The sequence below is a fragment of the Micromys minutus genome (genome assembly GCF_963924665.1).
Source record: "Micromys minutus genome assembly, chromosome: 21".
Classification (NCBI taxonomy): domain Eukaryota; kingdom Metazoa; phylum Chordata; class Mammalia; order Rodentia; family Muridae; genus Micromys; species Micromys minutus.
Genome location: NC_137956.1, coordinates 45,926,908 through 45,951,810, shown reverse-complemented (window position 1 = coordinate 45,951,810; position 24,903 = coordinate 45,926,908). Strand labels below are relative to the sequence as shown.

General features: G+C 42.4%; 1 protein-coding gene across 10 annotated transcripts in view; it reads left to right on the top strand.

Annotated features, from left to right (window-relative positions):
* Positions 1 to 24,903, top strand: part of RBMS3 (RNA binding motif single stranded interacting protein 3) — a gene marked incomplete at both ends in the record, with an annotated part of 720,124 nt that overhangs the window by 502,600 nt on the left and 192,621 nt on the right. For all 10 annotated transcript variants that reach the window (XM_080934840.1, XM_080934835.1, XM_080934844.1 and 7 more), the window contains 2 exons: positions 5,795 to 5,952; positions 21,542 to 21,621. In XM_080934840.1, coding sequence (XP_080790966.1) covers positions 5,795 to 5,952; positions 21,542 to 21,621 — 238 coding nt within the window. The remainder of the gene's footprint in view (positions 1 to 5,794; positions 5,953 to 21,541; positions 21,622 to 24,903) is intronic.

The following is a 24,903-nucleotide window of genomic DNA, read 5'->3' as shown; positions in this document are numbered from 1 at the left end:
TTTAGTTTCCCTCCTTGTATTGGGTTTTCCACCTATAATTCATTATAGTGTGTCTTAAGGGAGCTAGATGGAGCTCCTAAGTGAACCCTGGGGTTTCCCTTAGGCCTCCATCCTCCCCCAATGCATGAAAGCATGATTTTTTTTAAAAGTTCTTTGTCAGAACTCACTCTTCCCAATTTAAAATGAATATGTTAATGTACTTCTCACCTCTCTTCCCTGAGAATCCCCTTTCAATCAGTCAATTAGAAATGTCAACACCTTCCACAACTGAATACCATTAGTCCTTTAATCTGGCCACTGTTCTGAGTATAACTTTATGGCAGGAGACTCTGGCTCTTCTTGTACAGTCTCATCATAAAGTCATGCTTTAAAAATTAGCCTATTTAAGTGCTAAAGGCATGTTAGATTTGGAGAAACTAATTTCAAATTTAAAATATATTGTACATGGCAGGCCAAAATAACAATTCTAATCTGAGAGCTGATATGCAAATGATCGAAACTTGGGGAACACTGAGCTGGTCCTGAGTCTAATTCTAACTCTGTCACTAATTATCAGATTGTCCTTGGGCAGGGTGATGAATCTTTCATGGCTCTCTTTCCTCGTTATTCAATACGAATGGTGATATTTTGCCAAAATACCTTTACAGTTATGATGGGAAGATTAAAATTAAGTGATGGATAGTAAAATGCTGTAAAAGTTGAAGGTTTTGTGTGCATAAGGCTTATTATTATGTATCTGAAGCATCATTAAAAAAGGACACACACACACACACACACACAAACACACGCACAGGCCTTCAGCTGGTTAATAGAAAAATAATCTCATTTTCTTACTATGATTATTTTGACATTTGACATTTGTTGGTAATAGTATATATATTTTGTCAATGTTTGTTCATGTGTGTTTGTGCATGTGTATGTATGTGTGTGTGTGTTCATTTGTTTGTGAGAGAGAAAGGAGAGAAGATGAAGCAAGGGTTTTGATTGCACATTTTTCACATAAACACTGTTCCCAAATGTTAAAGCTGTGGCCCTTTCCAGAGGGATATGTTTATTCTTGCTATTTTCCTGGTAATAAAAAAAAAAGTTATGTTTAGATAACCAGTCAATGGCATGTTTCTTTAGGTATTTTATTGGTGTTTAAATTTTATGTATATGAATGTTTTTCCTGCATGTATGTATTATACCACGTGTGCATATATATATATGTATATATAGTATCACATGTGTGCAAGCACAGAAGAGGAAATCAGATCCTCTGGAACTGATGTTTGTGAGCTACTTTGTGTTTCCTGAGAATTGAACCCAGGGCCTCAATAAGAGAAGCAAACATTCTTCACCACTGGGTTTTCTCTCCATGACAAAGTCTATGCATCTCAAGAATTAACAAATATTGTGACTGATCTGTAGTGAAAATTTTAGTTTCTTTTTAAAAATACAGAAATAAGACCATGTTTTCATTTTAATCCCAGGTAAGGGATATGGACCTGCATCAGATTGTCCATAGCAACTCAGTACGATTTCCCTCGTGCTCTAGCAGGGGTGGAATTTTGCCAGCTGCAGATAATTTCTGTGCTTTTGTAATGCTTGGAATTCTGGGAACATTTTAAAGGGAATACAACTGCCAGGACCCCAAGAGGCAGAGTAGGTTAGTGGTTGATGGTTGTTGGTTGTAGATGGATGTTAGTGGTGGTTGTTAGTGGTTGATGGTTGTTGGTTGTAGATGGATGTTAGTGGTGGTTGTTAGTGGTTGATGGTTGTTGGTTGTAGATGGATGTTAGTGGTGGTTGTTAGTGGTTGATGGTTGTTGGTTGTAGATGGATGTTAGTGGTGGTTGTTAGTGGTTGATGGTTGTTGGTTGTAGATGGATGTTAGTGGTGGTTGTTAGTGGTTGATGGTTGTTGGTTGTAGATGGATGTTAGTGGTGGTTGTTAGTGGTTGATGGTTGTTGGTTGTAGATGGATGTTAGTGGTGGTTGTTAGTGGTTGATGGTTGTTGGTTGTAGATGGATGTTAGTGGTGGTTGTTAGTGGTTGATGGTTGTTGGTTGTAGATGGATGTTAGTGGTGGTTGTTAGTGGTTATTGGCTGTTGTTGTTCTCGGTTTGTTAAATAGTCATGTGCAAAAAAGAAATCAAGAAGAAAATGAAATTAGATATAGTGATAGCGAAGATCAAACTTGCTGCAAGAAAACTGATATCCCTAATTGCAGAAAGTTGTCTAACGATAACATTGTCCCCCACCCTGCCCCTGCCTCTTTCCCCTTGTTTCAGTTAATGTTTCGTTGCAGTGAAGAGACCACATCAGTGCTTACAATGAAAAACATTTAAATGGGCCTAGCTTACAGATTCAGAGGTTTAGTCCATTATCATAATGGCAGGAAGGATGGCAGCATATAAGCAGGTATGATGCTGGAGGAGTCTACATCTGAAGGCAGCAAGTGTGTGACTATCTTCTGTCCTGGCGGGAGCTTAAACATATATAAGACTTCAAAGCTAGCCTCCACAGTGACACACTTTTCCAACAAAGCCATACCTACTTCAATGAGGCCAAGCCTTCTATAGTGTCACTACTTACTGGCCAAGCATGCAAACACAGAAGTCTCTGGGGGAACAAACCTATTGAAACCACCATACCCCTCTATTCTTTTTTCTCTGTTATCTAGTGTTAGGGTCTCAAAAGGGGGGAAGAATAGGGGTGAAAATGGAAGGAAGAATCCACAAAGTCACAAAAGACCAGCTATGCCTATTTGCATAAGTTGTTAAAAATAATGCAATTTAATTTTACATGAAAATTATTTCTTGACCTAAAATACTTAGAATTTCATTTTTATAGTTTCTCCACTATTTTTCAAACCATATATCTACTTATTCTTGAAGATTTCTGGATTTCTTTTGACAGTATAACTTGTTTATTCTTGAAGCTAAGTTTGTTGTTGTTGTTGTTGTTAGTAGTGGGGGTGGTGGTGGTGGTAGTGGTGGTGGTATTTTTGGCTAAATTATAGTGTTTCAATTAAATGTCTAACTTATTTTGATATTTGTGATTAATCATGACATTCTGACCATGGTTTGCTTCTGGCAATACAACTGTCTCACAATACATGTAACTATGTTTCTATTCATTAATCCATATATGAATTATAAAATGTTCATGCATACAGAGAATTCTAGCAGTTGTGGCTTTCTTTCCTATGCTACTAAACAAAGATTCCATCAGCATTATTATCACTCAATGAAATATTGGACATAATGAGCTCATTTGCATATAAGTATTCATTCCTGCTTGGTCTGAAATGGCAACTCTCAAATCGATGCCATTATGAGAATCATTTGGAGGGCTTGTCAAAATCAGCCTGTGCTTGGAGTTCATGATCAGTATCTCAAGGTGGCCCTAAGAATTTGTATTCCTAACCAGCTTCAGGTGACACTTAAACTTTTTAAATTATCTTTATTTATTTTGAGAGAGACTCCCATGATTCCCAGATAGTATTTAGAATTACTCTGTAGCTAAGACTAGCTGGGAACTTCTAACTTTCATGTCTCTGTCTCCGAACTTCTGGGATGATGGGTATGTACCTCATACGTGACTTCAAGTTTACATCGTGGTTTCCACTGGTCAACTGGGAGGCAGCATCGAAAAGCAGTAAGACTTATGGCCTTGATGATGTCTAGGGACTCTGCCCTGTCTCTCACGCTTGTAAGTTGTGTCATATGGACAGTTAGTGATTGAGTGTACCCTCTACAACATGAGAATTATATTGTATAGGAACAATGAATGAAAAATTTATGGTCAGTACCTAGAAGGATGGCTTAACAACTTGTAGTATTTGTGATCACACTGGTGCTCTTGGAGTGGTACAGTAAGGAGTAGCTAGTAGAAGTGTTGTCTAGTGACTAGCTGGCCTCCCAGGACTTCAGTTAGCCATAGTAAACCATAATCCAAAACTAGTAAGTAGAAAATCCCAGAAATAATCTGAAATGCTGATTGTATATTGCCACTATTCTGAATACACAGTAAACTCTTGCCCCATCCTCCTCTGTCCCACTGTGTTTGCAAATGAGTCCTCTGTTTTGAGGATCTACGTCATACATGCTACAAACACCCAGAGGTAGTTTCAGTTAAGATCTGTTGTACATCTATGAAGTGCTTGCTCAGAAGCTCTTAGTTCACTTCCAGTAACCTCAAAGTACAAGTGTAGCAATGTCGGTCATTATGAAGCTACACCCAAGGGAAAATACAGTGTTTCCTTCGGGTGAGAAAGTGAGCAGGATAGTGAGAAGGTCAATAGCCTGGATCTATAGTAACAAAGAGACACCTGCCCATGAAGCTGTGAGGAGAGAAAAATCCACACAATTGTTGCTGTCATAGCTCAGTTTGCAAAATCATGCTTAGCACATCACAAGCACTTAACAAAGATGGGGAAGTTGAGACTGCAGGGTTCCATGTGTGCCCTCTGAGATTTGAGGTGTCATTGCTGGATGCCTCATGAATAAAATATAATTTTCTACGTGCTCACCTGAACTCAACTGCCAATATAAGCTTTTGTGTATTTTACAAAAAAAGGGTAGACAGAGATCTTGGGGTTTGTTGATGGCATATTTTTTATGAGAAAAGTTCCACATAGGGTGGGAGTAGCCAAATATGGTGATGTACACCTGTTCTCCCAGCACCTGGGAGATTGGAGCAGGAGGGTCATGAGTTCTAAGCCACTGTGCAGACTAATTTTATGTCAATCACACACCAGCTAGAGTCACGGTAGAAGAGAAATAGCCTCAGTAGAGAAAATGCCTTCATTACATTAAACTGTGGTAAACCTATAAGACATTTTCTCAATTAGTAATGGTTGGGAAAGAGCCTAGCAGCCTATTGTGGGTAATTCTATGCCTAGGCTGGTATTGCAGTATATGTTAAAAAGTTGAAGCCTCTTATCCTGAGCTAGTCTGGCTTCCTCAGGGCCATCTGGCACTGTGGGGATTTCTAACTTGGCGGCTTTATGTCACCTCTAAGAACTCAGGTGTGGTTCACTCCACCACCTCTGTTGCTTGTATCGTAGGTGGATATAACTACTCTGGCAGGTTGTTTTCAATCACTTTTCTCCATTGCCCAGTAAAAAACATGACTCCACAAGTATTAACTTATCAAACAGGTTTATATGTTAAATTCTCAATCCACAAACCCTCTATATAATAAGCTTACAACTAGCAAACAAAGATACAAACTGCCCATTCAGAAAAGATAAATTAAAAACACTTAGACATAATCATAACAACCTCATCAAGCTAGAAATGCACCAAGAGAAACATACACGTCGGCTTCCATCTTGCCTCCATCCAACTCTCCCTCCTTCCTCCTCTTCTGCCTTCATAGACCTTTCCCTGCCTACCTCTTTACTGTCCAACAATGAATCTCCTTAACATACACCTAAAGTTCCAGGTTTTATAAGAAAGTAGGCTGAGCAAGCCATGGGGAGCAAGCCAGTAATCATCACTTTTATATGAAGTCTGCATCAGTTTTCACCTTCAGGTTCCTGTCCTGATCTCTTATAGTGATGGACTGTTCCCAGGAAGTATGAGCTGAAATAAATTCTTTTCTCCCAAAGATGCTTTGCTCATGGTGTTTCATTCGGTCAACAGTAACCCTAACCAGGACAGTCACCTGGACTATTTCAGGTATTTGGAAACAGGCTGAGATGTATCGGTTTATGAGATAGGAGGAGGATGTTAAACTTTAGTTTGCAATTTAAGTCAAGTTCTTGTCCATAGATCTCACTACATTTGTTTCTTTTTCTTCCCCTAGCAACAAGAGCAAGACCCTACGAACCTATACATCTCAAACCTCCCTATCTCTATGGATGAGCAGGAGCTGGAGAACATGCTAAAGCCTTTTGGACATGTGATATCTACCAGAATACTGAGAGATGCTAATGGAGTCAGCAGAGGCGTTGGCTTTGCCAGGTAATTCTTTCTCTCTAAGGAACCCATGTGAAATCTGTCTTTCCTTACTGTTCCTTTTCAACCCTTTCTCCTCTATAATATCTAGGTCCCAAAGCAATAGAATATGCAAAATAAAATACACATAGCTTATCAAACCTTTTATCTTTCTGTAGATATACTTCAAGCTAAAGGAAAAACTCATGAAATTCTACATATATTGTACACTCTAAAACATGTACATAGACTGTATAGGTCTCTGGTAATGATAATTAATATACATGTTTAATATCCATTTCTGTCTATATCTGCAAAACAACCATATTAGAGGAAACTAGTTTCAGTCAGTAACTCAAAGCAAAAGATGTCCATGTATATTGGGGCTGAGGATGAAGCTCATTTAATAGACTGCTTGCCTAGCATGCAAGAAGCCTTGGGTAAAGAAGTCATAATATCTCACTCATAATTTCAGTGCTGGAGAAATGGAAGCAGGAGGATCAGAAATTCAAAGTCATCATTGGCTCCATGATAAATCCACAGCATAATGATCATGAGATACGTTTCAAAAAAGCAAGGAGAAAATATGTGTCTGTGCAGTGAGCAATGTGAGTTTCTGATGGAGAGAAAGGACAGTGAGGACCAGAGAGAAGAGGGGTAGGGATTCAGAGGGAGGGGAAATCTCAGGGAGGGTGGAAACAGAAGTCAAAGAGGTGTTTGCATTTAGGAGGCACCAGCTATGTGGTTTTGATATTTTAGGCTGAACAGGAAAATACATTTTTCTCTCTCTCTCAGCACCGGAAAAGAAAGAACAGTTTTAACTCAAAGGGAATGTTTACAAAAGAGAGTCTCTTTCTGGAATGAACTTAGACAACAGTGCCTGTGCTGTGCTTCCATGAGAAGACAAAACTAAAGAGACCTCAAAGACAGAGAAGGCACTTAGTGATAAGATACTAAAAAATGAAACCACCGAGTCTCCATAGCTCTACAGTATGGACTGAAAGAGATACTGTGTCTTGTGGGAGTAAGGACAGTGTAGACCAGTGGTTCAACCCGAGATGAACAGTAAATTATTTCTGCATTCTAGAATATTTTATCTGGGTTAGACCAGGAGGTGTATGGACTGTGCATGCTTAGTGAATAGAAGTGAAAAGTATAGGGTGGAGGAAATCTTGCAGTCTCCACTATGTAAGGCTTTTGGCACACTGCTTTCCATGGGCTCGATGGGACAGGCATGACCTCCTGTGTCCATGAGCACCGCCATGTTGACAGTACGCCACCTGCTGTCAGAGGCCTGAGCAATGCAGGTTTCACCAAAAGACAGCTAAATTTGCTTTACATGTTGAGCACATTCCCTTGGATTCTTTTGACACGTACCCCAGCCCTCACCCTCCAATATCTCTCTGATATATTAATCTCTCTTCTGTTGATGTTTCTGTTGAGGAATACATACATTTTAAGTTCATCGAGGGAACATATTTCCTGTACTGTATCCTAGGATGTGGTTTGGGGTTAGTTTTTTTTTTTTTTTTTTTTTCTTAATCCACCACGTGTTGGTTTCCTAGTAATGCTATGACAACAGAAAACATTCTGGCTTAAATAAAAAAAGAATGTTTTTCTCATTCTTGAAGCTAAAAGCCAGTGATCAAGGTATTTTGTGGTTGCTTTCATACAGTGTCTTCTCTGTGGTTTGTAGATGGCTATCTTTCTCCTCTTACACAGCTCTTCCTTCTGGATGAAATTTCTGTCCCTTCTGTCATCTTCTGCCCCTGCCCTCAGCTTGCATGCTTGTTTTGTTTGCTCATTGTTGGATGGACAGATGGGTGGTGGAGAGTGGTAGGTTTTAATAGTCCTATCCTATGATGCCCCTGAGGAGCTCAGCTCAATAGTTTTAGCACTCAGAGCTGAATCTTCTACAGGCACATTTTAATGTAATTACCTGTCTCCAAATACATTTAAATTCTTACGTATTATGGATTAGAAGTAAACTTGAACTTGAGTAGTAGCTGGAGGTATACAGTCAGGGCTACTTGCTCATCTTACATGTTAATCCTTGCTGTGGAGTTTGAGTTTGCCAAAAGGGCAGGAAGCCTACACATCTACAAAGGGTAGAGTTAATGCAAGTCATCAGAGAATAACTACAACCAAGGCAGATGGAACCGTGCAAGAAAAACACCCAGCTACAGCTGTGGAGGAACCCTGGAAGGTTCCTTGATTATTCTCCCTGTTCTGAATTCAGCCTCTTCCTCCTCTAGTGTATTCTGCATACAGAAACCACAGGGAACCCTTACAAATTCAAATCTGGACACATCAGAGTTTTTAGCATTGCCTGAGTGATTTCATTCCTCAATCACCACCATCCCCCTGCCTCCAATATCATCTCTGGCTTGGTTCACATTCCTGGTCATGGTTCTCCCTGTCACATGCCCTGGGCAAGGTGACCTTTCTTGATTGACCACCTATTCTACAGCCATTCTGCTGTCTTCTGCCTACTCAGCTCTTAGATATTGAATGGACCGTTTTCCTTCAGAATTCTTCCATGACCTTCAACCCCAGACTGTTACCCAAACTAAACGCCATTATTCAAATCCCTATAAAAGATTTTTGTGTTTTTTATTTTCCTCAAAAAAAAAAAAAAATGTATCATGGTTGCATCCAGTCCATTACCTTATTTCAGTATTCTCCCACTGGTGTTCCCTTTCTTTTCCTTTTTCCTTCCTTCCTTTCTTTCTTTTTGATTCTTAGATGAATGAATAGGTAGATGAATGGATGGATGGGCTGATGGGTGTGTGGATGGCAGGTAAACAGATGGGTGGATTGATGATGGGTGATAAATTGGTAAGGGAATGATGGTGGGAGAGAATAGGTGGGTAGTGGGCAGGTGGGTGGCTGAATAAATGGATGAGTAGGTGGATGGGTGAGAGGGTAGGTGGGTAGATATAAGGATGGGTGGGTGGGTGAAAAAACAGAGGATAGATGAGTTGGTGGGGGGTTGGATTAACAGATGGATTGGTGAACAGGTGGATGTGTGGATGAATGAATGGATGATCAATTTTATGATCAGCAGCCTGTGAGATTTGTAAGTAGCTTAGCTCAGTTTTCTCAAAACTTGGATCTGTGCCCTTGAATCATCAGCTGAATTCTTCTGCTGAAATCCAGGTGGTTTCTCTGTTTGGTTCTGTGTTTCAGATAGCAATGCCCTCTGTATCCCAGGGCAGCCTCTGCCTCCCCAGTGTCTGGGTTATAATTGCATGTTCAGCAGGTCTTTCTTCTCTCAGCATTGGATTTACCTATTTTAGTAGGCAAATAAATTTAGAAGAAAAAAGTACAAGTTGAAGTTAAGATTCTGATTTCTTATGCCTAAGAACGTGAGCCTGTCTTACTTCATCAGCTTCGTGGAAACAGAGGTAGTATGAGCTCTTCTTTCTCTGAGAATTATAGATTCTGAGTTTTAAGGAGCAGAACCTTCCTGGACTGACCTAATGGCATGGATGAGGACAGAGCTTTTAGTTCTACCCTGTGCCAATAGAGCCAGCAACATTCCTGACCACACTGTGGCATTTGCTCTGTTTTCTGGAACAATAGTGGCTCTTGATTCTGCTAACATGACAAGAAATTAAAAAAAAAAAAATTCAGAATCCCTCTTTTTCCAAAAGGAGAAAAAAGTTACTATATTTATTTTATTGTGTGTGGAGAAAAGGGAAGACATCCCATAGCAACCCCTCCTAACCCCCTGGCAAAGGTCAGAGGACAACTTCAAGGGTTGGTTTTCTCCATGTGTTCTAAGCCTTGAACTTGGGTGTTTAGGCTCTAAGGTGGATAGGGTGCCTTTCAGTGCTAAGATATTTCACTGTTGCTACTTTTAAAAGTCCCACCCCCTTTTTCTCACTCACCTTTTCTCCTTGAGGAGTATCTTTCTGAACCACAAAACAGAGATGCTTGTACAATGTTCTTGATTCTCCTGGGGCTTGATACATCATGTATCAGTCAGGGTTTTACTGCTGTGAACCGACACCATGACTGAAGTAACTCTTATAAAGGACATTTCATGGGGCTGGCTTACAGGCTTAGAGGTTCCGTCCATTATCATCAAGGCAAGGAAGTGTCCAGGCAGGCATGGAGCTGGAAAAGCTGAGAGTTCTACATCTGCACCCAAAGGAAGCCAGGAGCAGACTAACTTCCATGTGGCTAGGAGGAGGATCTCAAAGCCTACACTCACAGTGACACACCTCTCCAACAAGGTTACACCTTGTAATAGTGCCACCCCATGGGTCAAACACATTCCAACCACCACACATAGCAATCAAGAGAAGGTGTTAGCTTGCATACAGATGCCCCTGATAGTTGTGCTCAAATTATTAGTGGCTTCAGAGTCACATAAGAACTTGGTGTAAGTGTCTGCTTTCCCTTGATGACCCACTAACTCCATAGGTTGATGGAATACTTAGACAGCCATCTGTAAACTGGGTTCACAAATACCAGTACATAGCCTCAGCCTTCTCACACAGGAGACGCGTGACCCTGATTTGTCAGGACCGATTCTAAGAATTTTTAGAAGACCTGTGTCTTAGTTAATATTTCTGTTGCTATGGTGAAACACCACAACTAGAAGAAGGTAGGGGGAAAGGGCTTTATTTGACCTTCACATCACAGTCCTGTGAGGGAAGTCAAGGGCAGGAACCTGGGAGCAGCAGCTGATATGAGACCATGGAGGGATGCTGCTTACTGCCTTGCTTCCCTTGGCTTGCTCAGCCTGCTTTCTTAAAGGACCCTAGGACCACCAGCCCAGAGATGGCACCGCCCACAATGGGCTGGGTTCTCCCCCATCAATCACTAATTAAGAAATTGCCCCACTATGCCAGTAGGAGAATATAGAAATAAATGATGGACAGGGTACAACTATGACAAATTTCATTTGAGGGGGAAAAAATACTTTTACAGGGATTTGAACAGTGGCATTTAATTTGGGTAGCAGTCTGGGTTAACGTCAGGGAGAATTCTCTGAAGAAAAATAGGCCAGTCCTACAGCCCCAACCTTAAGAAGGCATTTTTTGTTTTAATTAAGGTTTTTTCCTCTGGGATAACTCTAACTTCTGACAAGTTGACATGAAACCAGGTAATGGAGTCTGTAAACACTCAGACTGAAAGAAACGTCATGAGAGTGCCCGGCTCAGGGTTAGCGTGGTTGGCCAATCCAGAGAGCACAAGCACAGAGCAGGCCCTGATTTTCTGTGTGCCTATTTACAGGGTCTAGAATAAGATGTCACCCATAGTAAACCTTCATCAGTTGTGTGTGTGTGTGTGTGGTGTGTAGTGTGTGATGTTTACTCCTATAAGGGTTACATGTATATGTTCTTGCATGGGTGTGCAATGGCTTGGGCATGTGCATGTATGTGTGTGTGTGTACATGTTTACTCCTGTAGAGGGGTGTGTGTGTGCTTGTGTGTGGCATGTTTACTCTTATAGGGGTATATGTGTGTATGTGTAGGCATGTGCAGGTTTACTCCTATAGGGGTGTGTATGTGTGTGTGTGAATGTACCTGTCTTCGGGTACATGTAGTTAAGAGGACAAACTCAGATGTCATTCCTCTGATGTTGCCCCACCTTCCTTTTGGGTCAGGGTCACTTTCTGACAGCAACTTACCAAGTAGGTTAGGTAGGCTGGCCATGGAGCCCTAGGGATCTGCCCGTCTCTGTCTCTGGCACTAGGATTACAAGTCTGTCCAACCATGCCTGGCTTTTCAAGTGGTGCTAGGAATCAAACCCAGCCACCCCTAGCCCCCGGCGCTTCTGTGGTAAACACTTCACCCTTATGAACTGAATTCTTTTCCCAGTCACCCTTGAGTAACTTGCTGACTACAGGAAGCACTTCGGGTTTTGCTCTCTCACATGGATTATAGCACTGGATGGAAAGACTGAATTAACTGATGACAAGCCAACTCTCACGCAGGAACAGTGCACTGTGGCAGAAAACCTTCAGCTTGATTTTTCTAGAAGCCCACCGTGTTGCAGACCCCATCAGAGGAAGACTCGGTGTCCACTGGGAGGTTAGCTAGCTTATACTCGGGTGTAGCAAGCTGTAGCATGTGTCTTGAGAACGTGTCTCTATCTCAGTGGACAAAACCTACCTTGCTCCACTTGGAACATCACCCTGGCCATTCCTCACCACTAGATGTGATCCCTAAGTCCAAGAAATCTCAAATTCCTTTGACTAGAGAGAAACATGTCCCCATTATTATTTTACTTGCAAGCTATACATTAATCTTCTTTGATAACCATCTCTTCAAAGTGAAAGGACTCTCTTCAATTTATATTTAAAACGGTGAACATCAAAGCTTTGATTGGAGTACCAGTAGGGTGCACAGGGGAAAAAAAAGTTCTTCGGGGTTCCAAAAACCTTGAATGGAGTCTGAAATTACAGCCATTTTAGTCTCGTGTTTTCTTTTCTGTTTTAAAAACTCTCCTGTAATTTAAAACCATTTGGTGGGACCCTCCACCCTCCGGGTGGCATTTTAGAGCTAGGACATAATCCTCTAAAAACAGACGTTTATGGTGGGAATTTTGGCCATCGGGGGCTCCTGGGGAGTTAGTGAGTGCGGCAAGCTAACAGTTGCCTGTGAGGATGAGAGTCAGACCCCCAAAATAAATCACTGAGTCTGAAGGCTCCTGAGTATGTGCCCACACTTTCCACACATTTTCCAGAAACCTGAGACCAGTTGTCCAGGAAAATCACACAGAAGTGTTTTTGAGAAACCACTGAAGCCTCTGTAGGCCTGGAGAAGGAACTTGGGGGTTGGGTCGAGTTGAGTATTCATTGGGCTCGAACATCTGGGAACCCAGACCCTCTTTCATAAAGCATTTAGCGTCCCATGTGGGCTCAACAGTGCGAGAGAAGTCTGCGCACGCGCAGAAGCCCACGTGTTCACTTGCGTTTCCTCCTTCTTCGGTGAATTCCATTTTCTTCTCTTGGAGGCTTGTTTCCTTTAGTCACTTTTAACCTGTGGGCTGCACCGTCCTTTCCTCTGGAACGAACAGACTTTCTAAATAAGTCATTGACGTTCTTCCATTTTTATTCATCAATTAAATAAAGTCCACCAATTCATGTGAGTTTTAGGCAAATACTAGCCTTCTTAGTAACAATCTATATGAATAATAGGTTAAAAATAATTCCTCATATATTTTCTCCCATCCAAGTACTAACCAGGCCCGACTGCGTTAGCCCCTGAGACCAGACAAGGTTAGGTATATTCAGGTGGTTTGAGTATACACTTTTATGTATTTTCTAGAAATGACTGAATATCAACGGCTTATTGCTTTATTGTCTAACTGTGACGTCTCGTTCGGTGTCCTCTCCTACCTCCTGAAATATAATGAGAAACAGATTTACAATAAAATCAGCAACGGACACAGCAAGATTTTGCAAAATGTTATTAAGTAAATGCTAGTGTTTGCTTCATTGGCGAGTGTTTGATTGTTTGTAAATGACCACGAAATCAATCAAACTGTTTTATTTTTATTGTTTGGGGTGTGTTTCAGCTATATCTACCTTGACTCCACTGATGCATTAAAAGAAAACAAAACCAAAACCCTGCCTTGTAGTTTTTAGCATTACTTTTGACATTAGTATCAAAGACACAGGGAACCAGGAAATCAAATGTGACCAAGGAAAAATCTCTCAAGGGTAAATTTAGTGATTAGTAATCTCCCCGCTGCAGCTGTGTCTGCGTGGACACAGGTTACAGCTGTGTTTGTTGACTCCGAAAAGAGCGAGTCTTTCTTTCCGTAATTGTAATTCCTCTTCCAGTGGCCAGGCAGATGGGCAGATGTGACCCACAGGGAAATGTGCCTCTGAAACTGCCTGCTTTGTCCTCTGTGGACCTCTCCTTACCTGCTACTTCCAGCGTGTGCATGTGTTCTCGAATGATCTTGGCGAGGGGAGGTGGAGCCATCTATTTTCATCTGGATATACTTGGGCCTCCACCATGATCAGTCAACTAGTTGCCCCCCAACCCTAAAACACCCCTCTTCTCACAAGTTATAAGAGACAGTGTATTGTGGAGCAGCCTGAGAAAACAGACTCAGGTCACCTCAAACACCGTGTTCCTGTGTAGTAGCTTCCATGAACTTTTCGTGGAGACAGAACAAAGGAAGCCATAAGTCAAGCCTTTTTTTTTTTTTTTTTTTTTTTTTTTTTTTTTAATGTGTGTCTTGGAAAGCTCAGGAAGACAGATTGCATGAAAGCAGAGAAAACTTTGTTATCGTCCTCAGATGCTAAAAGTGTCCATAGCCCTCTGGTTGGTGGAAGCAATCGGTCTGCTAAGTTAATCCATTCAAATGTTTTCAATGGATCACAAGGTCATAAGGATGTTAGGTCAGACACAGATTCAGATAATCACAAGGTCATAAGGATGTTAGGTCAGACACAGATCCAGATAATCACAAGGTCATAAGGATGTTAGGTCAGACACAGATCCAGGTAAGAATTGGCTTTTGAGGGAGCTGTCTGAAGGCTGGAGACACAGTTCCAAAAAACCCTTTGCCCACATGAAACTGCATCTGCTGAACTGAATTCCCAAGAAATTTTGACCTGATTAACCCCATCACCCACTTCCTGCTCTAAGCAGCAATTAGGAGATGATGAGGAGGGCAGTTTGGACATCCCTGAGATCATGGTTGTTCAGGCCAGTGGCTGATGCTTACAGAGAAGACACACTTGGAACTATAGCCACTTATTGCTTGCATTTTAAGTTTGAGGCACTCTGGTTTTGCAGAACCCCCTCACCTCCAGCTTTCTCTAAGTTGGTCTGTCCCCTTGAATCTCTACATTATGACCTGTGGTGGCAGGTCATCCTTCTGCATGGTCTAGAAATGACAAGTTTGGATCTCTCTTCTGTACATCTTATCTGCATTTTTCTATACTTAAAAACTCGAGGCCTCTTTTAGATACATGAAATACATTCATCCATTTCCCACTTTAGTTCCTCTGATTAAAACGCCTTTGGCTCCCTAAAGGCCAGCCACCTTTGAGATGCTTATCATTGAGATGCACATGAGCCGAGGAGGTCCGATTTAGTGACCTTTAGTGGTTTATGGAAATGATTGGCTGTGATAAGCAGTTAAATATCAAATCATATCAAATTACTACAGTGTCACAAAATCAAAATAAAATGTAGGACTGTGATTCAGAGTATGGGGGCCAGAGGACCAGAGCTGTGGGGACAGCTCTTTGAATAAGAAATATTTAAATATTTAAGTATGCAAGTGATCAGCAGAAATCTCTCTCCGGGAGTTGGGCAGGAAAAAATAGTCCTGCTAAGAGGAAAAGGAAGTAAAGGATCTAGGCTGGGGCAGATCTGGCAAGTTTGGGAAACAGAAGGCTCAGTGCTTAAACCACAAAGCAAGAGGCCACTGTAACTATATCTAAGAATAAAATGTGACTGTGGTTCAAAGAGATTCATTAAAAAAAAATTCTTTGGAAAGTTCTGAGCTTCAAAGTTAAGGCTTTGGACTGTGGTGTCAGTGACAGGAAGTCCAGTGTTGTCCTCAGGTCTCAGTGTATGCTGGGCAAGTTCTCTGGCACTGGCACATGTCCAGGGTTCACTAATCTTCCACTGAGCCTTGGGTTCACACTCGGCGGTTAGGCCTGGAGCTTCCAACCCTGAGCCTTTTCAGTAGTGAGCACCATAGACAAACAAGACTTTTCTAGACTCACACTTCCAGGTCTGAATGTGCTATTCTTTGACACACCAGAGTCAAGGACACTAACCTGGAAATGCCCAGAGGGCTTGCCTTCAAACCTGGATGACAACCCATCTCTCTTGACTCTGTGCAGATAGATGGATTGCTTAGAAGAGATCTAGCCATTTTGTTTGTTTGACTTTTCTAATTGCTTTAATCCAAGTTCCTTCTGGAAACATTGGTTGGGCCTAGAGATAGAATTAGATCAGATACCTGTAGAGAAGAGTGTGGCACACCCTCAGGAAACACATTTTTACTCAGGCATTCTGAAGGAGAGAGATGCTTTCTGTATTGGCTCAAAAGAAAAGCCTTTCTGGGCCAAGCAGCCCCTTTTATAGAGTCAGGTCAATGGGGTGGAGCATACCTGGCTATTGCCAGGTAACTGAGGGGTGGATATACCTGGCTATTGCCAGGTAACTGAGGGGTGGATATACCTGGCTATTGCCAGGTAACTGTGGGGTGGATATACCTGGCTATTGCCAGGTAACTGAGGGGGTGGGGTTTACAGAATCCCAACACTCTCTATGATAGGACCTGCATCCTGTATCTCCACGGATGTTCAAGATCGATGCCCTTGGGATCAAGTGCCTTTCTTATTATCCCACATCAGGGTATATCAATAGAATCATCTAAGAACATCTCTCCACTGTAGGATAAAGACAGAAGGGGGCCTGGGTGAGACGAGATGAATCAAACTAGGAGCTCAGAAGGAAAGGCACGATGTAAGGATAGCTGTAATCCTCAACTCGACTCAGCATAGAATCACCGGGAAAGAGAATCTCAACAAGAACGTTCATGCATCAGGTTGGCCTGTGGCCATGTCTGTGGTGATTGCTTTAATTTAAGTTGATTGCTCTGAAAGGACCGGTCTATAATGGGCAGCACCATGCCTTACAATCAGATCCTAAACTGTAAGAGAGTAGAAACACTGAGCGGAGCGCAAGCAAGCAAAGGAGCATGCGTGAAAGCATTTCCCTGGGATTAAAGCAAGGGAGCATGCGCACATGCATTTCCCTCCACCTGGCCGTGTGAGGCATTACTAAAGTTCCTGCCCTGACCTCTTCACAATGATGAACTGGATGTAACCTTGAATTATAAGCTGAAATAAACCCCTTTGTGCCCTAAATTGCTTTTTTGTCAGGATATTTTATCACTGTGAGAAAAATGAAACTCAGACAGATGGCAAGGCTGACGACGGTGGTCTATCTTCTTCAAAACATCTCAATAGAGACAGGAGGAACAGCTTCTAGTCCAGGTCATCTGCTAAACAGTCTTCGGGGAGGTTGCTACGCATACCCATGCTGAGCTTAAAAAATCTATGTAATGGAAAAAGTGATATTGGAGGCAATTTCTAACTCTTTTGTACTGTGAGGCATTTTTATTTAACCTTTTCATTACTCTTTGAAAATGCACGTAATGTCTTTTGTTCAAATCTATGTTATTCCCGCCCACCCTTGTAAGTCCTCCAGTGCAATCTTCATGTTTTTCTCCAAATTTCATGTATTCCCTGGCCCTCCCCTTTAAACCCACTGAGTGCAGTTAATGCTGCTAGTATGTAAACTGGTATAGTGCTATCTGCTTGAGCACGGGCATGCTCGAAAGGTCACATCCCTAAAGAAAACTGACTTAATAATGCCGTTCTTCGTGTGTCTGGGCATGTGGCTCACTGATAAAGCCTTTTCTTAGCGTGTCTGATGCCCCATGCTTCATCCCCAACACAGTAAAACCAGACAGCTTTCAGTGTCAAGCATTACCCACAAGCCCATTGCTGAGAGGAATGAGTTATAATGCTGAACCACCAAGGTGGTGTGGAGTGTGTAGAGGGAACGAGCAGAGGGCACTGCTTTCCGGTCGGGTGTGTGTCCTAAGAATGGAAGGAGACTTACTGGAAGAGAGCAAGTTGCCAGTCAGCCCAGCCTACTTGGAGGATAGACTCTGTTTCCAAGAAAAGATAGTTGGCACCAGAGAAATGCCACTTGATGACTAACCTCTAACACGTGAGTGTGCATGTGCGCACGTGCACACAAACACACACATAGGTACACACACAGCCATAAACCTGAAAAAGATTTTTAATTTTTTTTCCCTTGTCCTGGGGACTCACTATTGCCCTCTGTGCTACAATGGGTTAAGAAGCAAGTGACGTCACTTAATGGTGAAATGCCAGAAAAAGCACACATTTTAGTCATTAAAATTCCTCTGGTAGCTTTGACTCTTTGCGTAAATCTTACCAGAAATGAGGATGTTTGGCTCCTAAAGTTGGATGCTCCAAGTTACCGATAGTTTATCCAGGGCCCGTGATTGCAAAACCCCAAACATTTCACAAGAGCGGAAACCTCTAATTAGGCATAGCACGTGACAGAGTGGATTGGTTTTTAAACCCATGGCTTATAATGCTTAGAGCTTTCAGATCTCGACCCGAGAGTACTCTGTCGAGGTGAGAGAGTTAAGCTGAACATGGGTTTCCACAAGACTGTGTTCTCTGTGGCGAGCCTGATCCAGAACTCTCTGCTAGGCTGGATCAGGTTTTTGTGTATTGCAGTTGGACTGTGGGGACTGTGTGAGCTATAAAACCAGTTTCTCTCTGTGGTGGTAGTTGTTTAGAAGAAGAGGAAGAGGAGGAAGAAGACAAATGAGGAGGAGGGGAGGAGGAAGGAGAGGAGAGGAGGTGGGAATAGAGAAGGAAGAGGAGGAGGAGGGGAGGAGGAAGGAGAGGAGAGGAGGAGGGAATGGAGAAGGAAAAGGAGGAGAAGAGGAGAAGAGGAGGAGGAGGGGAGAAGAGGGAGAGGAGGGGAGAAGAGGGGGAGGAGGAGAGAAGAGGGGGAGGAGGGGAGAAGAGGGGGAGGAGGGGAAGAAGAGGGAAGCAGCAACAACAGAGTCCTTTAGTGTGTTCCAAATGACTGAAACCAGCCCAGCCAGTTTTAAGTTGAGACAAGAGAGAAACAGGACCTTGAATGTGTGTTTACATTTGAACAGCAGACCCCAGGAAACCCCTGAAGCTTTACCCAGCGCTTGGGGCTCCTAAGAGCCTGGTTAATGCTTTGTCAAGTGGAGGGTTGGCCCCACCTGGGAGCTGTTCTGCAGGGCACAGAGGGACTCACTACTTCCTAGAAGAATAGAGGCACTGTGCTGAGCCAGGAGGGCTGCAAGGGGCTTGTAATGGGGACTTGAGAGCACTCCTGTCAGCTTCAGGCCTTGCACGGGCCAGATTTCAGAGAGCTTCCGCTGGCAGCCTCACTGAACACTTAATTGTGAAACTTGAGAAGAAAATAGGCATGTTCTGGCTAATATGGGTATTCACCTACAGGTCTCACTTTTGTTCTGTTTCCAGAACATTGCCCCTTCTCCTTTGGCAGCTTCTAGAGGCCCTGAGCCATTGTTGCTGCTGCAGCTTTGCCTGGTTTAGGTGTGGCCCTGGTGTATCCAAATGAAATTGTCACTGCTGTGTGACACAATGTAACATGTTTTGGTGCTGTGTGGTGACAGTCACATTTCATTGCATGTGCTCTTTCAAAGAGTCTCTAATGGTTCAGAGCAGACATCTACTTAGATCTGAATGAATCCAAAGTGAGCCATCTCTGCCGCTGCCTTTGTGTTCCTAGAAAGAGCAAGCACCCCATCAGACCCGCCTCGGCTGTAAAATGGCGTCAGGAAGAGATGATCATATTTAGAACCCAGAAGGGAGACTTGAAACTTTGAAGCCAGAGTAAAAATAGGCTGGCACGTGGAGTGGATAGCGGCCCATTTTCTTTTTAGCTTGATCTGTATTCCCCAAAACAGCAATTGCACACTGTAACCCTCAGCTATGGTTGGTCTCCATTTAGAATTTTATGTCATTTTAGGACAAAGAGAAAGGATTTGATTTGTGGGGGGTTGCAAGCAACATTTAGTCTGCTCTGTCTGTTAGCTGTATGAGCTCAGCGAGAGACTTAACAGAGAAGGGATTCTCAGGGCATGGGCCTTCTGTCTTTATTTTCAAGAATGAAATTCCCTTACTCTACTGTCTGTGGGAGTTAAGTGCCCCGTTTCCTCTCCCATTCATGTCTCTACCTAAGAAGAAGCTTTTTCTCCAGGAGGCAACAGGGAATAGATTGAAGGGGAAGATAGGGAAACAGATTAGAATTCTTTTGTTCATAGAAAAGGAAGTTTCCTACTTTAAAAAAATTACAAATAGGAAGCGTATAGTTTAAGGGTCTTGTCATTAAGTAATGGATGAAAATTTCTTTTTCTATATATATTTTATATATATTTAAATTTATATATTTATTATATTATATTTAAGTGTTCACTTACGGAGTTGGAGAGATGGGTCTGTAATTCAGAGCATGTCCTGCTCTTCCAGAGAACATGAAGTCAGTTTGCAGCACCTGCCTGGGGCGGCTCCTAGCCACCTCTAACTCTAGCTCTGGAGGAATCTTGACTTCTCTTCTTTGCCTCCACAGGTGCTGGTCACACACAACACACAACACACCCTCCCCAACACACACACACTCTTAAGTAAAAAGATAGTAAGTCTTTACGTTGTTGTTATTGATTAAAATTGAACATTATGGAGCTGCCATCAGTAAAGCATTTGTCTCAAAAGCACCAGGACCTGAGTTCAATCCCCAGGAGCCACACAGCAAGCCAGCTGTGTTCTGAGCACCTGCAGTCCCAGCTCTGGGTGGGTGGGGACTGGCAGCTTCCTCCGACTCTGTCCAGCCCAGGCTGCTTAGTGAGTGTCAGGCCACTGAGAGAGCCTGCCTCAAGAAACAAGATGAATGTCAGCCAAGGTTTTCCTCTGGTCTCCACACAAATACATGTACACACACACACACACACACACACACACACACTCACTCACTCAGACACACACTCATACATACACACACTCACACATACACACACACTCACTCAGACACACACTCATACATGCACACACTCACACATACTCACTCACATATACACACACACACACTCACTCACATATACACACACACACACACACACTCATACACATATACACACAGTTGTAGAAACAACAAAGACCGTATACAATTAGATTTTTTGAAAATTTACCTGAGTCAACCATTCCAAGATTACAGTGATGCAGGAAGGGCTGATACTTATCTCTCCTTATGGTATACAAAAAAAAAAAAAAAAAAAAAAAAAAGCAACAACGACAACAACAACAAAAAAACCAAATCTCATTTTATGAATATAGGCACCTAGTATTTTTTTTTAAAAAATAGAATAGCCAAAATTCTAAAATGAAGAAAGTATAGGTCTGCATGCTTTGAGATTCTTGCTACATGTGGTAGCTCAAAATAACTGTCTCTAGGTATCTTCCGCACAGTGACCTTTCATTAAAGTGCCATGCTGCTGATCACTGTCCCACTGGTCCCTGCATCCTGACGGTACAGCTGAGTTGTTCCAGCACAGGCCTTAACCTCGGCTGGGTGTTGGTCCACAGCCCAGCTCCATCCACCAGTCACTGGGGAGGTAAAAGCTACTTCCTCCAGCCTCCACGCCCTCGTCCATATGACCTGCCTCTCAGGGTCACATTCCTTCAGTCGTCCGGTCATGCGCTGAACATCTATTGGGTGCTTTCCACTGCCAAGAGACTTGTGTGGAAGGAAAAAAAAAAGTCTCAGATTAGCTCCTTGGCATCCAGGTGGGCAGTACCACAGGCATGAACCATGGAGCCTTGGTGACCTCCCAGGGTCCCATCAGTCCCCCACGGTAACTATGACAACAGATGAAAGTCCATGTACATCTGTCAAAGCAGACGTTTCCAGTTCTTTCTTGGTTACCCTTTCTTGCTTATTTTTTTATAAGAACAACTCGACAAACGTCTATGATCTCACGTTCACCTCCCCATACTTTTCTCCCCCACCAGAATGGAGTCTACTGAAAAATGTGAAGTGGTGATTCAACATTTTAATGGAAAATATCTGAAAACACCACCAGGCATCCCAGGTAAGAAATCCCATGAGAAATCACTAAAAGCACACCTAGACTTATGGCCGTCATTTGGATCATTTACACATTGTTGGGTGCTGGACGGGAGGGGAGGCTGCTGTGAACTTGAGCTCCTTTCTTTTTTTTTTTTTCTTCAAATCTCTGTGTGTGTTGTGTAGAGTGAGTGGTGTGTGCACACACGTATGTGAGTGCACACATCCATACACTCACATGGTAAGGATAAAGGAGAACGCTGAGTACCTATCTCCCTTATCAACCTCCTCTTTACGCTGGTTCTCACTGAACCTCAAGCTCCCCATGTTGGTTCTGCTGTTGGCCAGTGAGCTTCAGGGATGCACCTGTCTCCACCCCACAGTGTGTAACCACGCCTAGCGTTTAAATGGATGTTGGGGGTTTTAGCTTTACCCTCAAGCTTGTAGAGCAAGTACTTGAGTCACCAGGCCAACTCTCCGGCCCATAAGCGTGTGTGTCTAAACTCGGTTTAATGACTCGCTCCCAGACTTCCTTGGTGATTCCTCATTGCTCTGTGTTTGACTCTGTGCTGCTGACTCCATAAAGTGGATTAGAAGAAAAACGGAGCCAAGGGCAGGTGTGCTTGAGATGAGGGGGTGCTCGTGACTCTCAGCATGAGCGCTGACTCCTTTATCTGCCATTTATTAAGTGGCTGCGCGGCAATTTTCCTAGTAGAGCCGAAAAGCTCCCGCTAGACCCCCAGCAGCACTGTCCACAGTAAGAATGATGTGCAAAGACAAGTAAGCACTTAGAAACTTTATGGCAATTTGACAGTCATGAAACCTGAGTGCAAAAAAATTCATACTTTACAATAATAGAAGTGACAGTTTGAGAAATTATATAAAGCTCCAATCTATACTCTTCCAAAGCATTTTATATGTTTTCCAAGGCAGACATCTTAAGATTTTTATAAGAATTGTAAAAAAGATACCACTTCATGTTATTAAGAGTTATATTTAACATTAAAAAATAATATATCATGTCTATCAGAATTATGAACACCGTAACTCGGCTTAATCTGGTAGGGTGCGGGAAAGAAATGTTTTGATGTTGGACAATCATGAGACCTAGGCATGGTGATTCACACATGTTATCCCAGCACTTGGGACGTGGAGGCAGGGGCATCAGGAGTTCAAGATTGTCCTAACCTACATAGAGACTTTAAGGACAGCCTGGGCTACTTGAAACCTTTCATCTGAAAATAGTATCGCATATTAATACATAAAAAATTTGGATTGAATGAAGTGCTATACTAAGAAAAATTATAGTGTATGAGGAACTTTCTAATGACTCTTGCTTACTTTATTGCTCTTTTACGATGGAATGTCTCAGTACATATATCTTATGCACACGTATGTATATTAATTAATATTCTGGGTTTCAACAGTCACAACTGTAGTTAATCTGTATTTAAAATCCTTCAGAGGGTTTGGAAATTTGGCTTCTAAATTTTATAAAACAGAGTGCTGTGACATGGCGGAAAACGTGAGCAAAAGGAGAGACTTTGGTGGAGTCAACGGGGCTTTTACCTGATTTGGTTGTTTGGGGAGAATGGGGGACAAACAGAAAGACCCTTCCTGAGGATGCTTGGATGATGCCTAAGATGCAAAGGCAGAGAGTTGGTTAATCAGTGTGTGTGTGTGTGTGTGTGTGTGTGTGTGTGTGTGCTCACACTCGCATGTGCATGTTTAGCGAAGTCTGTGCCTTGACTTGGTTAGTTTCCATCCAGAACACCCCCTGGGAACTGACTCCATCACGATCCACTTGCAGACATATGGTGTTGTTAAGAAAGGCAGTAACAGTTTTCTTCTCGGCATGAAAGCTGTCTTTGCATTTTAGAAGAAACACTGTGGGCTTTTCCCCCCCCTTTTAGTGTAAATCTTAAGATATTCTGCCCAGAACTGTCATTGAATAAAGGAGGCCTGTGTGTGTGTGAATACATGTGTGGTGCATGCATGTGTTTGTGTGTGTGTGTGTGTGTGTGTGTGTGTGTGTATGAATGCTTTTGTGCATGTGTATTGTTCTTTTCTGGAATAGTTTCCAGCTATAATTTGGTGAGATTGGCTGGCTAACATCTCCAGGGATCTGCCTGTCTCCCCCTTTCCAGAGCTAGGATTACAGACACACACCACCATGCCTGGCTTTTTTTTTTCATGCATTCTGGGTGTCTGATCTCAGGTCCTTGTACCTGCATGGCAAGCTCTTTATTGACTGAGCCATCTTCACAGCTTCTCCATTTTCCTCATTATTGACTGAGCCATCTTCACTGCCTCTCCATTTTCCTTACCTTAATCACAGTGTACACCAAAGGTGTTGGACTAGGTGTGACTCGCATGACTATGTGAAAAGGTTAAACAATGGAGAAACAGTCATTAGCTATATTTTAAACACAGATTTTAACATTGTAGTATCTTCCTTTGCGAATTCAAAGGCATGATAAAATCCATCATGACCTGACAGGTTTGGAAATATTGTGTTTGGCTTTCCCCGAATGTACTGGTAATTAAAACAACTTAATGCTAAAGACAAAGTAAGTCCCAATATATCCCTCAATATCCCAGAATCCTTCCTGTGTACACAGGCAGGGATGAGGACCTTTTTAATATCATAGCTACACCCGATGGAAGCATGGTGCATAGCAAGAATTTGCTTGTGAGTTTTTCAGCCCCTTGTTATCTCATGGGAGCAAGAAAACCAACAGCCTGGTTCAGTTACAAAATACTTAGATATGGAACTTTATGCTTCAGAGACCACCTCTCGGGTGGAGAGAAATAAATTCGCTTTGCTGGTCACCAGGAGTTCACAAATTTGCCTTTATTTATGCACAATTCTGGAAGTCTAGTAGAGTTTAATAAAAGCTTCCTATGCTAACTGAAGAGGTTAAATCTTAGATATGTAAATCTGATGTGAAGTACAAGAGAAGCTTGTAAGAAATGGGTTTTCGGATGGATGGTCTGGTGGAAAACTGTCCCCATAGGATAAAATGTGAATGCTGTGGCAGGCAGGGTCAGATTGGGCATGTGGTGCCTACTTGGATTGATGCTTACAGATTTATGTTGACACATTTGAAATACTGCTATCAGAACTCACATTGTTTAAATGTTGTGTGTGTGTGTGTGTACGTGTGAGTGTGTGTGTGTGTGTGCATGGATGTGTGTGTGTGTGTGTGTGTGAGTGTGTGTGCATGGATGTGTGCATGAAAGTGTGTGTGTGTGTGCTTGGATGTGTGTGTGTGTGAGTGTGTGTGCATGAATGTGTGCATGAAAG